We start from the raw sequence: 18,205 nt of genomic DNA on the forward strand, positions 1-18,205 counted from the left end.
AAGGTAAAGGTTCCCCTTGCACATATGTACTAGTCGCTTCCGACTCTAGGGGGTGGTGCTCATCTCCATTTCAAAGCTGAAGAGCCAGCACTGTCTGAAGAGGTCTCCGTGGTCATGTGACTGGCATGACTAAATGCCAAAGGCACACAGAATGCTGTTACCTTCCCACCAAAGGTGGTCCCTATTTTTCTACTTGCATTTTTAAAATGCTTTCGAACTGCTAGTTTGGCAGAAGCTGGGACAAGTAACAGGAGCTCACCCCGTTACGCAGCACTAAGGATTCAAAGCGCTGAACTGCCGACCTTTTGATCGACAAGTTAAGCATCTTAGCCACTGAGCCACTGCTTCCCCTCCTCAGTCAATAAGAAAGTCAATAAAAGAAAGTCAATAAGAAAGCCAGCAGTGAATGCCACAAGTCACTAGGATAGCTCCTCCTCCACTCACATACTGTCCCGCAAATCCTTTTGTGCTTGAATTGTGTCAACCACTCACATCCCTCTACACACCCTCCTCGATCCATGCACAGCCTCTTGTACATGCCTACACCTGACCCCTACTTCTTATACATCCCTCTCACCCTCATGCACCCTCCTTAACACTTCTCTGCTTCTCCATGCACCTCACTGGTTTTGGTTGTGGGAAGTCTCCAGGATGTTGCCTCATGTAATTACTGTGCAATTGAGTTAACAATGGCAACCGAGACTTCAGGGTTTGCCATCGCTAAGTGATGCAGTCAGATCCACCAGCTTCGGCTTGGTGCCTTGCTGGCATTCTACCATCAGTAGGGGAAGGATGAAGGGAACAAATGGGCAATAAAGCTGTATGCTTTTATTATGGGAAATTGGGAAGGGGGAATTGACAGTTGAGGAAGAACAGAGGATTTTTGGAATCCAGTTTGTGCTGGTGTGTAACATCTTCAAGGCCGTTTGCCCTGAGAGTAGAATTTCACCAATCTGAACACCTCAGTGTTTCCCAAAACATCTCCGGCAGTGCTGGATTTGCTACACATGGACGAACCATGCGGGGAGGGCTAGGGGAAACCAGGGGTTTAGTTCTGTATTGACATGCAGGAATTTTAGATTCCGTCTGACTTTTAATAAAAGTGCCTTTTATCTCTTAATAAAAGTGCCTTTTCATTTCAACCAAATGGAGTCAAAAGTTTTACTTCCCTCAGGGATCAGACTTGGGCAGGCCTGACAGATGCAGTGGCACTCTATGACCACATTGCTTATGATGGAAATTCCAGTTCCAATTTGTCCATAAGCCAAGGACTACGCATACCACCAAATGATAATGGGAATTACTCAAAACCCCTTTTGACTTCATGGCAGAGGGCAGAGCAAAGTAACATTTGAAACAGAGATGACAACGGGTTACTTGTCACTGAAATTACAATTTATCTTTTTCTAGACAGAATTCTGGATGTTTTAAATTAGTCTAGTACGGGAATAATTTCCAGAATACTGCCTTTTGAAGTGTAGGCTTCCTTTGGGAATTACACTTAGCACTGTTTGACCATTTGGAAGAAGAAAGCAGCCATTGATGAGAACAGCATCTGCAAAAGATGAAGTAAGAGTAGGAGTGATAGAGAATGGCAATTCATGAAAAGACAGATTGTCTTGTTGTTCGTATATATAGTGTTGACAATATCTTGCACATGCAGTAAGAATTAAGTCTAATATACTTGGACAATTGGATAAACTTAAAATAATTCACTGCATTTAGGATATGTTGTTGAGAAAAAAAAAGTTTTTGAAATGCAGTATTTCTTCCCCTGCCCATCATTGGCAAATCTAAACAATAATAGAGTTTGCCTTGTGTCCTTGTAACTGTATATTCTGCTGCTGCTGCTCCTGTTATCCATTCAGTTGTGTCTGACTTTTGACCAGATCTCACCACATCTTCTGATCTTGTACTGCTTCTTTACATTTTTCTATGATTTGGCTGCTGTCAGTTTTGATGGTGACTAATAATAACAACTATATAAACTTACTGTATGTAAACCATCAATGTACTAACATGGTGATAGAGCAGTTAGGCATTTCAGCAGATGTCCAAACTGGAAGAGAATGAAAGAGAATAATAAATGCATTATTAACTTTCCTTGCAAGCATCTGGGAAAGAAATTTTAGGTAATTTCCTCCTTCAGTCTCATTCTTAATCAGCAAAGTGGAAGCAGATAATATTTCTGTAAGATCTCTAGCTGTAGAACACAGATTCTCTCAGTTTTCAATTTATTGGCCCAATGAAAAGTTTCCCACTTAGAAGGGATATTTGGAGAAGTGTAAGCAGAGTGGGCAGCTCAGTGCACACAATTCTATATGTAGCAACAATTTTAAAAAATCCAAGTTCCTTGCAAGTGAAGAGACAAGATGGCATAAATCACTTCTTCAAAAATATGCAGTGCATTCATTTATTAAATGGGGTATTCAATAGTTATTTTCCTTGCAAAGAAAAGATCACCATTTAGCAAATTGTACTTTGAGGGGGGGACGGGGACAAAAATGAACTGTTATACAAAGTGACAATTAAAAACTGCATACCTTAGACCAGGTGGGCAAGATGCTACAGCGCAAGCTTGTGGTTGTGCTAAGCTTCCCAGAGCCTCCCCTACCCCTGAGGCACCCAATGCTCCACTTAACAATCTACATGGTCACTTAACAATCACAGTGGGGAGAGCAGGGATTGAGATCATTAAGCGAGACTATCACATTGGTATTTAATGACCAGTATGATTTGTGACAATAGTTTTAAGGCTCCGTTACAATCATAAATTGAGGACTACATGCAATACAATGTCAGGTTCTTTAGGATAATTCATTCCCGCCATCAGTAAGTGTACAAAGTTCACCCATTGCCACAAGATGCAGTGAAGGTCATCAGTTTGACTTGACTAAATCCATCAAGGTATAGGATGCTTAAATCATGGAAATGTTCTGAGTCAGTGTATGGTTTGAGGGCAAGTTGCTGCAATACAGACTAGATTTCGATTTTGATTTAACTATAACTATGAATAAAGCATAATTTATACAATATACTAGGCTAGGAATGGGCAACCTTTTAATAGATAAAGGACATACTTTGGTTTGGGGGAGCTGCAAAACAGATAGGAGTACATCATTTCATTTAAAAAAACAAAAAAACAAAAGAATTATGCATCGTATCCTTAATTTAGGGTTTGCCGGATAGCTTTTATGTGTTTCCTAATCCAAAATTTTAGAAACTGAGACCAGCTTGGTGAAGGTACTCTGGATATTGCACATGCAGCACTCTTGTTCTAATCTAAGACATGATCTGCTCTTTTGAATTCCTTCCCATTGTAAATCCAGCCATAGGGCACTGTGTAGCTGGTTGACCTGAAGCTTTTAGGGTTCTTTTTGCAAACTAAAATAATAGAGTGAACTGGCCCAGCATCTGTGTAATAAAACATACAATGCCAGGAGTGTTTAAATATTATATGTTGTTTTAGCAGGTGTTCAGCAGTTTTAATATGGAATGTATACTATTGAAACCACATTGTTTTAAGTAGGTAATAATGGAATGAATTAAAGTTGAAAGCACTTTGTAAATGTGATTGACATATTCCTTCAGAACAACTATTCTATGTAAGTTATATTGACAGTATTTAAGTTAGGTATACTTAACGCATTAATGAATCTCTGCATTTTGTTGTCTTTGGATAGACAGCTTAGAACATCTCTCCAGAAGTTTCTGTACTATTGAATATTTTGCATAAGTAGGGATTGAAACTGACAGTTAAAAATTGATGAAAATATGTATTCCATTATGTACAAAGAAGATTAATGACATGCTTGAGATACTTTCCAATAGTTTATTACTGGACAGTGAAATATTTTGTTATAGTGCTTATGCTTTTACAGAATGAAGAAGACACTGATTCATATCGGTTTTGATTCACTTTCTTAAGTATTAGACTACCGTATATACTCGAGTATAAGCCGAGTTTTTCAGCACGTTTTTTGTGCTGAAAAACGTCCCCTCGGCTTATACTCGGGTCTATACGGCTTATACTTGAGTTTTTGTTTTTTTTTAAGCCCCTCGGCTTATACTCGAGTATATACGGCTTATACTCGAGGTTTTTTTTCTTTCTTTTTTTCACATTTTACCGGACGGCGCGGGGAAGCCCTGCCGGTGCAGTGAGAGGGCGGGGGGGGGGAGCCGCCAGCCTTCTCAGCTGAGGGAGGGAGGGTTTCCCCAACCGGTAGGTGCCTCATTTCCCACCCTCGGCTTATACTCGAGTCCCCAGTTTACCCCAGTTTTTGGGGTAAAATTGGGGACCTCGGCTTATACTCGGATCGGCTTATATTCGAGTATATACGGTAATTAGAACATTAGTAATAGTATATTGTGGTAATGTTTTTAAAAAGGTATGCTTGAGTCAATGGAACATGATTCATATAAAAAACTTGGGCCAAAAAGTTGAGGAGTAAAGTGTTTTCTTTACTACTTCTCCTGCCACTGTCCTACAAATTCTAGGTAAACCTTCCCCCACTTTAGTGCCCTCCAAGTGTGTTGGGATCTTCAAGCAATGGAAGAGGCAGCTTGCCTGATGCAACTTGCACCATAACATTATGACACTGAGATATGGTATACTGTATGTATTTGTGTCTAACATCAAGCTGCAAGTACACAAGGTCCTATTTGCATTTGTGACAGGTTTTTTGTCATTTTAATCATAAAATAAAGACGTACTTTCAATTGAAACTACAACTCCCAGAGCTTCTAGATGAAAGCGAAATTCAATACTAAGAGAACATTAGCTTGGGGAAGGAGATTCATAGTACAGGTACTATGAGTACTGTATTCCTCAACGTACAACAGTTCATTTAGTGACCATTCAAAATTACAACATCACTGAAAAAGTGACATATGACCATTTTTCACACTTGTAGCAGCTGTCAGGAAATTGTTATTTGCCTAACTAATTGGACAGGCAATATATAAACTAACTATGTATGTTTGTAGAAAGGCATGATATTGCTTTAAGACTGTGCTGCATCATGCAAGCAACCTGATTGGTTGAGCTCTGTAGCCAATGTATAAAAGGACTATTAAATTATGGCTTGTTTGGGGATCTACAGAGATGCTTCAGCATTGTAAGCTGAAGACATGCTGCAACTGTATATTTGAGCTTTATGATTGTTGCTTGATCATGGCTAGTTACTGATTCCTCAAGATACTGACTGTTGTGTATTGAACTGTCTTTTGCTAAACTGAAAGAAGACCTTGTTTGGTTTACAAGTCTACATTGGTAAGAAGACTGACTGACTGACTGACTTTATATGTGTATGACCTGGAATTGTTTTTAGACTATGACTTTGCCTTTTCCCTAAAAGTAAAGGAATATCAAACCCCAGTTTGTCTGCAAGTGATTGTTATTGTATACAACTAGTCTCAGTCGTTTTTCATGCGTAGGGTACTCTGCTCATCAGTCCACAACCTTAGTTGTGAACCCAGATTACCCTTAACAGCAGCAATCCCCATGGTCACGTGATTTACATTTGGATGCTTGACTACTGACTCGCATTTATGACGGTTACAGTGTTCCGGGATTACATGATCACCTTTTGCGCACTTCTGACAAGCAAAGTCAAGGGGGAAACCAGATTCACTAAACAACTGTGTTACTAACTTAAAAACTTCAGTGATTTACTTAACAACTGTGGCAAGAAAGGTGGTACAATGGGGCAACACTCAAGAGATGTGTCGCTTATCAACATAAATTTTGGGCTCAATTATGATTGTAAATTGAGAACTATCTACCTTTCTGGATCACTTTATAGAATTAGATGTTGGTGGCAAAGGTTTTTGATCTGGTTTCCTATGTTCTTAGAAGATGGAGATTGTACAGTAAAATTGGTATGTGTGACAAAATTCAAACTTGACCCAAGATTTAATTGTTAAAACTTTTTAATTTGAGGATAAGGAAATCTTCCTTTTTTTCCTGTGATCCACTGTCAGTTGATGATTCAGGGGGACAAACTCAGAGTGGATGAGGTCATCCTGTTCTCTTCTGGTCTGTTCATATGTGCTCTCACTTTCCATAGATTAGAAAAGAAGATAATTTTAAAAATATTGGGATCAATAAAGGAAGGCAACAGTCATACATAGAAAATGTCAAATAAAATCGCTACAACCTAAGCAAGTTACATATATCTACTTACCTGGATTTCAGATTATATTGTAAAGAAGATAATTGGGCATACTTTTCTTCAGTTTTTCATCTTCATGAGTTTTAGTGTCATAAATTTAGGCCAAAGACTATCTCTTAAGAGACACTGACTGTTGTGCTACTCAAACATTGCATCTTTTGTCAGAAGTTTAGCTACAAATAAAAAATGTATTGACTAAAATATTCTATAGATTATTCTGTATTTGAGTCATAAAGAAATGCTTGCAGTTTTCTTCAGATAAAGTACTGTTAATTTAATAACTTAAATTAATTTATTCCTTATAATGGGGAACAAAGGTTAGTTCTGATCTATTAAGTATATCCAACTCAGGGCTAAGTTGCCCAATTCTAAAAAAATATCAGTATATTAGGGTTTTTCACTCTCTGAGAATATAGAGGTCTGATTACCAAGTATAAAGACAAGCCAAAGGAAAATAGTATAAATAATATTAATCAAATGGTAATATAAATAATATTAACCAAATTCTTTGATTCAGATTAGATTGAGCATTGTAAAATAGCTGTTCCATTTCTAAAAATACCTAAATAAATGGATGTGCTATTGATTCAATTTGTGCAATTAAAATTCATGCTTTTCAAGAAAGAGAGGCCTTAACTATTCTTTCATCTTTCTTAGTTGCTGTTTGTGTTAGAAGCATGCCTTCAAGAGAATAAGATCCCTCTTAAGGTTTATTTGTTTGTTCTGTCTGCAATAAAGGCAGGTATCATTTAAATATTTGAAATGTGAGACATCAGATTTAATCTCCGGGATAACAGAAGACTCCTGTTTAATATTGGATGAATCATTGATGGATTTTCTAACCCATCTCAGAGAAAGATTGCTTTAGAGATGAATGCTGATAGGGAACAAATTAAGTTGCTCCAAGCCTTGGAGGAAATCAGGAGTAAAGTTCAAATTACAGCTGACACTGTGGACAGCAAATTCTAAGTTTCATTACTTTTTAAAAATAAAATGCTAAGATTGCGTCCAGCTTTGGTAATGGATCCTACTCTTGAAAATAATGAAGTAGATCTAAATCTGATCTTTTTATAAAAGCTGTATTTATAAATGCAAAATTGTTTGCATTGTGATGTATCAATTTAAAACCTGTATCAACACTGTGATAAATTTGACAATGATAAATTATACATATAGGGACAAAATAATTTAATTAGGCTTAAAGTTTTGTACTCTGACTTGATGCTATGCCAGCTATAAGTAGTCCTCAACTTACAACTGGCTAACAATGGTTCAAAGTTATAACAAACTTTGAAAAAGTGACTTACAACCTGTACAGTCAATTATGAGTGTCGCTCCACCCTCATGGTCATATGAACACAGTTTAGCACTTGGCAACCAGCTCACATTTACAAGTGATTGCAGTGTTTTATGGTCACATGATCACAATTTTTTCATTGATTTCTGACAAAAAAAAAACCATGGGAAAACTGGATACACTTAAGAGTCAAGTGATTCCCTTAACCACCACTGTAAAAATTATTGTAAAACCAACTTTGACTTAGGGTCACCACAATGGAAATTCTGCTCCCATTTCTGGTCATAAGGACTATCGGCACCTTAGATCTTTCTTGAAAATGGATTAGAGATCAATTACATTTAGTCAGCATATAAAACAAAACTAACCATTTTATGACTAATGCAGTGTGTGAATGCAGTCACTTATGCAGTTTTCTTGGCAAGACTTTTGAAAGTAGTTGCTGTTACCTTTTTCCTAGTGCCCAGAGAGAGGAACTTGTGCCTAAGGCATAACTAGAAGTCATAACTACCTGGTTCCTATTTCAGGGCATTTAACAATTATTACAAGCTGGTTCTCCAAAAAAGTACATGCATGGTGCTTACTTTTTTGAACAATGTTTATTTGCATTTTTATTTAGAAAGCCATTGGTAATTGAATCGGACAATAAATATATGTGATTTGGGTGTTTATAGATGCACAATACACATGCATTTTACAGTTCCAATATACACTTGAAGTCCTTGTTATGTGCTGAACTCTCTTCATAATGCTGGACATCTACAGAATATGTCAGTGATGATATTGAAAGAATGAGGGTTTATTGAACCTGTGATCATACTCTTCTGCCTTGGAACATTTTATGTTATACTCAGTGGTGGGATTCAGCCAGTTCGTACCTATTCGGGAGAACCACTTGTTAATTTCCTAAGCAGTTCAGAGAACTGGTTGTTGGAAGAAAACTTATTTTGTTTTTTTTCCACTTTACAGGGCTAATCCTGTAAGGAAGGCAACATTCTGGTGGTATTTCTAGCCTAATCTTTATTGCCCTACTTACAGAAACAGCCTCTCTAGTTAACCCTTATTACATTGTAACAGCTAAGGCGAAGCGCCCATCAACATGTGTAACATTGAGTCGGCCACACCCACACAGTTACATGACCACCGATCCATGCCTACCAAACTGGTCATTAGGGCAGAGAACCGCTTGTTAAATTATTTGAATCCCACCACTGGTTATATTTTTAAAATGTTCAGGGTCTTGAGCTCTTCTCATTAATCAATTTACATCCCAATTAAAATGTTCAAGGAAGCCTAGATAATCAATCTGGACCTGTATTAGCTTTTGCTCCTGAATAGGCATGACAATACTACCAGCAATAATTATTTTCTAGTTTTGGAATGATCTCAGGTCTCACCTGAAGTTTATTTTTAGACAGTTGAGAAAAAGAAAAAAAATACCATCTTTAAAAAAACTAGAAAAGCAAATATTTATTGTATCCACTGATTGTGAATACTTAAAAAAAAGAGAAATTTCAGTAGAAATGTGTGTATAGTCAATAGGGAAATTACAGCTTTAGTCTTTTGAAGGAACATAGTCTCCTTGACTAGAGATAAATGGACCTGTTCTGATAACAGGTTTATTTCAAAACAGTTATTAAACGAGTCAAATCTCCTTTAATAGTTAGTTCTGTGCACACACAATCTCACCAAATTAAAGAAAAAAATACAATTTGGGGAATATGGAACAAGGCTATATTACATCATTGGCTCTTTCTCATATGCTTAGAAAGGCATCAGTAATGTTTGGAGGTTATGATGTGTGTTGCCTGGCCTTTGTAGCAAGGGCTCTGTTTTTTCAGCTGTATGGTCTTTTCTAGCAATTTTGCTTTGAATGGATATGAAAGATAGGGTGAATGGACAGTTTTAAGTATTACTACAGCACAAGTTAATTAGTTTAACCTTGTGCATTAGTGAATCCATTTTAATTGAAATTTAAATGGATTGAGTCAATGGATCCTTCTTTAGTGACATCATCTTTTCACCTCCCTTTGATGATTTAATTAGGTATCTTATGGAAAGGAAAGTTTTTCACTTTGGTAGAAAAGGAAAGTGGGTTTAAGAGCATGATATACAGTATTGTAAAGATGGCTAAGTGAAACTTAAAGATGGTAACAGACATCAACCTCTGCAAGTGGGAGAAGGTGAGAGTAATGGTATTGTGACATCACACAATGACATGGATTATGTAATATGAGCAAATTACAGAATTTACATCATTTTTTTAAAAAAATTTTTTTTACATTTATATCCCGCCCTTCTCCGAAGACTCAGGGCGGCTTACATTGTGTAAGGCAATAGTCTCATTCTATTTGTATATTTATATACAAAGTCAACTTATTGCTCCCCCAACAATCTGGGTCCTCATTTTACCTACCTTATAAAGGATGGAAGGCTGAGTCAACCTTGGGCCTGGTGGGACTAGAACCTGCAGTAATTACAGGCAGCTGTGTTTAATAACAGGCTTCTTACAGCCTGAGCCACACCGCGGCCCTATTTGTATGGTGATGATATCACAATGGCTTGCACCAGGCACCTGTTAGGTAATAGATAAGCGGTGCATAAATTCTCTGGCTTAGGTCTTTCAGAATTTTGCAGTTGTGACTAATGTGTTAGACTACCAGAAAGAAAGAAAGAAAAACAATTTTAAAGCCATTCAGCCATTAAATTCAGAGGGCTGGTCACTGTCTTCTTCCTCATCAGGGTGTTGCAACTATAACTTACAAAGATGAATCCTTGTGTGTCACTTTGAACCTTCAGAAGAAAGATGGGGTAAAAATACAACAAGATAAATAACTGCTGCTCTTTTTCTCTACTTTTACTTGGATAGTTAGTTTCATAAGATGATTGTTATTTAATAAAGCCTGTAGAAATACATTTCCTGTTTTCCTTTGGAGAAAATCCTAATAGTTCAGGGTTTTTTTTACATTGCCCTTTTTAGATACGCTTTTTAAAAAATTTTTTAGAATGAAACAAGGTCCTTATTGATCGGTTTCTGTTTACTTTAGTGCAAACAGGGATATCAAGCAAATGGAAAGATTAATTCCCTTCTGTGCATTGCATCATCCTGTTGTCCTTGTCATTTACCTTTCCTGCCTCCCTCTGCTTCCCATACTGAAGACCAAATACAAACAAAAGAAGACCGGTTGAACAGGAGAGGCCATGAATTCGAACAAACCTGCCAAGTTACAGTATGTATGTGTAGGAGCCAGTCTCTTCTGTCAGTTCAGCAGAAAAAGCCTCAGGTGCTGCCTAGAAACAAATGTTATCTTTTCAAGCACTGCTTGGATTTGGAATTACAAAAGGAAGGATATTCTTTCTCTTTGGTTGTTAATTTCTGAATGTGAATGGGTCTGCAGACATGCTGGGCTAATACTGTCATCCTGATAAAGTCCCCCTGCATCACCAGAGGGCTGCTATTTGAGCAAGGTAAAGGCTGCCCTCACTCTATATATAGGATTTACCTATGGGAGCTTGATTGGCTGAGACGCCTTTGTTCTTTATTATCTAATCACACTTCTGCTAAAACACCTATGAAGGCAGGCCTTGGAAATTTAACTAACCAACAAACCTAGCCCACATGTTGGAAGTGTGCCATTAAAGTGGCCTCTTACAGTGGCAGTTGATTGCCTTAAGAATGCTTGCCAATATGACGAAATGGGGTCAAACTAGGTAGAGTTCCATTATTCCACAGGGCTTTATATGAACAAGCAGAAGATCAGAAGTGAACTTCTGTGCAGATTCTAACTTTCATCCTCCCACGCTTCAGCCATTCATAACCACGGCCTTAAGGATTAGCACCATTTTTCTCATACTGCTCAAATTCTTAGCTTCAGCATGCCAGCAATAATTACAGAAAAATTCTAGGTTCAAAATATCCATCTGCTGCTCAGGGTTGTTGTTCCCCCCCCCCCAGAATTGGATACTTTTGCTAAAAAAAAAAAAGTTAGGCAAATATTTCTTTTCTTGCTTTCCAGCTTATAGTTTAAAAGCTATTATCCATTCATTAGATGTACTAATTATTCTACCTAGGTTTTATTTTTAGAGGCAGATTTATGTTTGCTGCTAATTCATGTGAGCAGTCTAGCAAGAAAGTAGAGCAGGATCTCAATGCATTTCCCCAACTGTTTTTAAAAGGTTGTCTGCACATTGGATTGTTGAGGTGTTGTTACCTTTTTAGAAAATGTAACATGCAAGGAAAATGCAAGCTCTCTACTGACATTCTTTGAATCCATTTAAATTATGCATTTTAAAAATTCACTTGACTGAAGTAGTCTTTCGTACAAATATAAATTTCTAAGATGAGTATTTTGAATTTTATAGAAGAATTTTATAAAAACTAAAGCTCATGTCAAATTATTGAATGGGTGTTATCCTTTTGTAACAGATATTCTTTGAAAATCATAAATGAGATTGCTCTCTAGTTAAGTCTTCTGATCTAAAAACTGCACTAGAATAAATAGCTTTGTGATCCAAGCTTATGCTTTCTCTTGATCAGGCTAGTGCCTTACACTGTTAGAATACTATGTTTTCTTATCAACCATGGTTTATAGAACATATAATCCATGTTGGGTTGTTCTATATTGGTTAATCCTAATTTTTCATATTTGTTATGCGATTTCCTTTGGAACTTCTATTTCTTTTCTCTATATTGGTAGTATCACACTAGATATCCAAATGTAATAAATACTTTTAAGATATATCTGATAACATGATTTATCTGGTACTATTGAACTATTTTGCCTAAATGATCATAAAAATTTGTAGTGTGATTAAAGTGCTGAGAATTCTGTGTTTTGTTTTTTTAACAAATCTTAGTTTTTCATTCTCTGCAAACTACAGGTCTGATATATGGTACTACTTTCAAAGATCTCGTCAATAATTTATCAATAAAGGTTTATGCCATAATTAGCATGGTTATATTTTCCCGTTTCTGGAATAACAGATTTACTCATCTCCTTTTGGAATACAATTTATAGGATACTTCAGAACAAAAAAAATGTCTCTAGGTGATTTATAGTACAGAGTGAAATTAAATACACAAATAGCAAATACAGTAAAAACAGATCAGCTCTAACTGTCTTTTGAGACACTCAGTTATTGGATGTTAAGGAAATAAATTTAATCTATTTCTACCTGCTGGTAATCCATGTTAGGTGAAATATGTTCCTTGGAAAAAATGTTCCCTCAAGCTCTATGGCATAGAAACTGGACTTCGATCAAATGTATTTAGATATACTTTGTTTTCAGTAGAAACTGATTACTGACTTTCCTGCTGTTCTTGATCTTCTGTTATTGGAAGTATTAAAGTATCTCCTAGAAATGTATCACCCAGATTTGCTAGCTACAGTTTTTCTACATTTAAATTCTATTTATACAGTATCTGTATGTGAATGAAACAAGTGTAGGAATCTGTTTCTGTTTTGTATGTTTTGTCATATTTTTCTAAGAAATGTATTATTTTGGCTTAGATACTATTATTATTCTGCTTTTATTTTCTGCTTCTGCAGGTGCATTTTTGTGATCAAGTTTTAGAAACAACTATTCAGAAAGAATACTGAACACTCTTATATTCAGTATAAATATATCCAAGTCAAAAAGTAGATCTAGGAATTATTTTGGATTATGATTGTTAGTTTTGATACCCTGCATTTTGTTCTGGGAAGTCGGGGTGGGGGGTGGGGGGTAAGGGGGAGGGGAATTGGGGGGTTGAGGGTAGAGGATGGAGTGATGGTTAATGTACAGGGATTATTGAAGATGTATAAATATAATTAATGTAGGGTTGGGTCTGCCCAGTTACCATTTTAGAACGGTGGGGAAGGAGAAAAGAGGAGAGAGTAGGAGGTAGGAAAGAGGAGAAGAGGAAGGAAGAGGGGTAGAAGAGGGAGAAGGAAGGTGGAGGGTGGAGGGAGGAGAGGATGTAGATAAGAGAAGGAGAGGAAGGTCTGGAAAGTAGAAGAAGGTAGAAGAGGGAAGAGTGTTAAAAAGGGGGGGGGTGACTGGGCAAGCCTGACTAATTGTATATAACTGTACATTGGATGAGCTGTTTGATATGATTGTAAAAATAAAACTTTTTTATGAAAAAAAAATCAGGGAAGGCAAATAATGAAAAATGAACATAAATATTGTACCATGGGGGGGGGGGGTGTCACCACTGATTTGTGTAGGGATTACATAGGCAACACATCTCAGGAAGTATGTCAGGATAGTGATTTAAGAGCTGACCAGATGCTACGATGATGAAATGATGCACTGATGTAATGATGGGAATGAGTCAGCAAGGTTTTTGGCTGTTATCCCTTTAAGAGACTGTATAATGAGAAGAGGCCCAGTTAGTGGGTGTGTGTCTCTCTCTCCCCATGTGTTATTCCCTGCTATAATTTACTGATTGTTTGATTCCTGCCTATAGTATGTGTATGTATAGTATATATTCTTTTTGTAGATAAAACCACTATTTTTTACAAAAAAAAAAAAGTAGACCTATGATGAGATTTGTTTTGCTTGCCCTTCCTATGTAGGGTTTTGGCAGAATGTTTAACATGATGAGAAGACTTAATGTCCCAAATAATAAAACCAAATACATTTGGACTTAGATTAAGGGCTCTATGAAATTTTTAAGTGAGCAAACTGATTATTTAATCCTGTCTTACAATATTTCTTTAAAACTGGAAAAGTGGAATTCATTTTGAGGCTGAAAATTTGTCAAATCAACCTGCTGGTTACTGCAATCACTGCAGAACCCAAGGTGCTAAACAAAATGTATTCATTTCAGTTTCCAAATTGATGTTTAATTGCTCAGTGTGTTTTGAGCTTTGGCCAGTGAATTGCTCAAGCGTAAGTCGGATAAAGATAGGACATTTTAAGGATCAAATGCTTGCATTTTATTTTTTTATTTTTTTTGAAGTTCCGAATGGTTTGGGGGTCATCAGAAACTGCAGTATACTGAATCTAAGAAGGGTGAATGAATCCCTGCATAATGTTTTAGAAAAAAATCTAGTATGTTTACAGACATGAGATTATTTATAAATAGAACTTCCTCATTTTCCAAATAGGAATTAAAATGTCAACATATGGCAGTACTGCAGTTCTAAAATGATGCCCCACTGAACCTATTAAGCTTGGTTTGCACAATGTTGTGATTATAATTGTACTTACAATGATGAGAAGAATATCTGTATACCTATCCTCCTTGTGTAGAACAGGAAAACGAATATAAAAATTTAATCAGTCAATGACAAATCTTTATTAAAAATAAAACATGTAAAAGCTTATATGGCCCCAGTAGGATGTAACTCGTGGTCCTATTTTGTCTTTCAGGGTTGATTGTTGGAGTAATCTTGAGATACGGCATACCTCCTGCCAGTGGTCATGACAAGCCTTTCAGCTGTTCTCAGGAAGACAGGGCTTATTCCACTCTGTTGGTCAACATCAGTGGGAAGTTCTTTGAATATACTTTAAAAGGAGAAATAAGCCCTGGAAAAATACACAATGTGGAACAGAATGATATACTGCGAAAAGTGAGAGCTGCCTTTTGTTGACTAAGGTTCCTTTCTTACTGAACTATACCATTTGACACAAGATTTTTTCAAAGCTGAAAATGTGAAATGCTGTGTGATCTTTCCTAGTAGTAGGATGCAGTTTGCAGTGTTGTTCAAATACAGTAACAACCCATCTCTTCTGCATTCTGTGGTCCTTAGACATTATTATTGAATTTTCCATAGCAGTTTGGTAGTTTATTTTCCCTCCTCCCACCACCTAAGATACTTTCTTCAGATAACCTCAAAATCTCAGGGTTTGTGCAACTTTATACTATTAAATAGTCATTTCTTTCTCACAAGTCATGATGTGGCTTCCTTCTTCTGTTATTTTTTTATAGATCAGGAACTAAATGTAAGGGGTAGGTTATCCAAAGTCACTTACCCCTATCCATTTCCTTATCCATAATAAGGATATGAATCCAAACTTCTTCTTTTTTCAAGTTTTTTATTTTAGTTTACATATACATATCAATGCATGAACAATGTGGCACCTGGGTGTTATATATTTTAATACAGATAAAATTAGTAATATTAATCATAGCTGTTACATTCATCCAGCTTATGTATTTCTAATAATAGTACACATTAAGTTATAGTCTTTCATTATTAAATTATTCCATGTTTCAATATATTGTTCTAATGCCAATCACCATATTATTTAAACATACATAATAATATCGCCATTCAATTTCTAAACTTCCCTCTTGTTATTGCTTTCATTTTATTATATAAAAATGTGTATACTAATATTTCCCCTTTCTCTTATTTCTGTCTCTATTCTAACTTTTAATTGTATCACCCTTATATTAAAAGAAGTTTTCTTTCTATCCAACATCTCTCACCCAGTTTGTTACTTTGAATCCTGTTCATTTTTAACTTACCTCCCATATTTCATTCTTTGCATCTATTTGTATTAAGATACAATCATTCATTCCATTGTTCAGTGTTTCAATACATGGTTCTAATATCAATTACAATATTATTTAAACATGCAAGTTTATTCTAACCATATTCTTTACAATCATCAGATCTATATAATTCTGATAGTAATACACATGTTTATATTAAGGTATGTTCTTTCGTTATTTAATTGCTTAATGTTTCAATATATTATTCCAATGCCAAACACAATATTATTGAAACGTTCTTAATACCATCTCAATCTCTAGTTTTCCCATTTTATTATTGCTTTTCTTTCATTATATAAAGGTGTACACACACACATATATACATACATACCTGAATGTTCCCCCATTCTCTTATTTCTAATCATGCCACCATTCTAAAAAAGAAGGGAAAGGGAAAAAACCAAAAACAACAACAACAAAAACCCTTTCCTTTCTATCCATCATCTCTTGCCTGCTTCAATACTTTGATTCTTACTATTTTTCTAACTTGCCTCCCATATTCCTCTCAGGTCTTTATCTCTAACTGCATCTACATCCTAGCTATTCAGTCTAGGTGTTTCTCCCATCTTTAGCCTCTTCCACTGCCTAGCTTTCTCCCTTTCAAAAGTATATTTCTGTATCTCCAATTCTCTTTTTAACTCTCTTAAAATATTTTCCCCCTGGTTTAATTCATCAGTCATTGTTATTTTTATTATCATCTCCTCCTTGTCTTCTTCTTTTGTTCACTGGTTCCTCAGTTCTCTCTTTTCCTCCGTTCCTTCTGCTGCTAGCTTCTCCCTTTTTTGGGTGTCTTGATCTTTACTCATTATTCCTCTCATAATATTTTTCAGTTTTTCCATAATCTCCTTAAATCCTTTCTTCATAATGTCCTTTGTGGTTTGAAAAATCAACGCCATCTCATTCAAAGTTTTACTGATTTCCTCCTTCTGTTCTAGCATAACATTCAGGGATATTTTAATTAAATATCTGCCTTGTTCTTCCTTGTACTTCTGGTTGACGTCGCTGTGAGATCGGACACGAGGAGCGGGTCTCTGTGCTCCCATGCCAAGTTCTCCCTTTGGTGGGCTGTGAAAGGAGCCAAAGTTGCCCTGTAGGGGCGGTGAAGCAAAGAGGTAAAGCAACCTGTGAGGTTGCGGAGAGTCACAACTCTCCTGTCTGACCTGGCCTCTCTTTCCCTCCCAGCCACGACTAGAAGAGACAGCCTAAAGATGGCTGCCACAAAGTTGGGACAGCCGAGGAACAACTAAGGCTAAGAAAATTGGACTCTTAAACTGGGAAGACGTGGTAATGGGAAGACATTTTAAAATGCTGGAATTATTTACTTAAAAAACTTATCCTGCTTCTATAATTGAATTAAAATTAAAATAATGATTAAAATAAATAAAATCAGACTGACTAGTGGCAACACTGAAATTTAAATTGAGAGTGCCACCAGCTGATGAAAGGAAAATATACAAGCCTGGGAATACTTATTTGAAGGACTGTAAAAATACTTATTGTGCTATATCCGACTACCCCATGACTACTGGAGATTTAAATATGGGAATTCAAAATTCTTTCGTTCAGCTGCTGGTTGTATTACTAACTGTGATCTCAGTATCTGAAGGAAAGTCACCATTTTGCTATGTCAGAATGTAGGTTAAGTGAAACTTTTGTTGGGAAAGATAAATGGTTGCCTGAATTATCTTGCAAAGTGGAACACACGCTTGTGAATTAGAGTGATGTAAGAACTTCTTGCAATAAAATCTCTTTCCTGAGGCAGATATCAAAGTAATAATTTCAGAAAAATAATTTGAAAAATATGTCATGATAAACTATCAAAAATATAGCCACATAGGCATTTTATTCAATAAAATATTCTCTCTCTTTTTCTTTTAAGGTAACTTTTGACCCAGAAGTATTCTTCAACATCCTTTTACCTCCCATTATTTTCCATGCTGGCTACAGTTTAAAGAAAGTAAGCTTCAAGTACTCTTATTTTCACAATCTGGATTTTCATCTTGTGTTCACATAAAATTGACTTTTTCTTATACTATGTTCCAGTTTGCATGGTTTACTTTTGGAAACCACTGAACTGCTAGAATAGCATGGTCTGCAGAAGAATTTGACCATGCTCCCAGGAATATTCTGTTCTTTAATTTGTAAATTGTTCATATCCCTACTATAAATTAGTTACAGTTATCACCTATCTGGCCACTCACTTAGCTCCCATTGGCTGTTGTGCAAACCTCAAAATTTATTGTAATCTCA

At 36.2% G+C, this 18,205-nt stretch overlaps 1 protein-coding gene across 2 annotated transcripts in view; it reads left to right on the top strand.

The window, feature by feature from the left end:
* Positions 1-18,205, top strand: part of SLC9A7 (solute carrier family 9 member A7) — a 69,131-nt gene that overhangs the window by 15,351 nt on the left and 35,575 nt on the right. For both annotated transcript variants that reach the window (XM_058185702.1, XM_058185703.1), the window contains exons 2-3: positions 14,827-15,026; positions 17,835-17,912. In XM_058185702.1, coding sequence (XP_058041685.1) covers positions 14,827-15,026; positions 17,835-17,912 — 278 coding nt within the window. The remainder of the gene's footprint in view (positions 1-14,826; positions 15,027-17,834; positions 17,913-18,205) is intronic.

The sequence above is a fragment of the Ahaetulla prasina genome, chromosome 5 (assembly GCF_028640845.1).
Source record: "Ahaetulla prasina isolate Xishuangbanna chromosome 5, ASM2864084v1, whole genome shotgun sequence".
Taxonomy (NCBI): domain Eukaryota; kingdom Metazoa; phylum Chordata; class Lepidosauria; order Squamata; family Colubridae; genus Ahaetulla; species Ahaetulla prasina.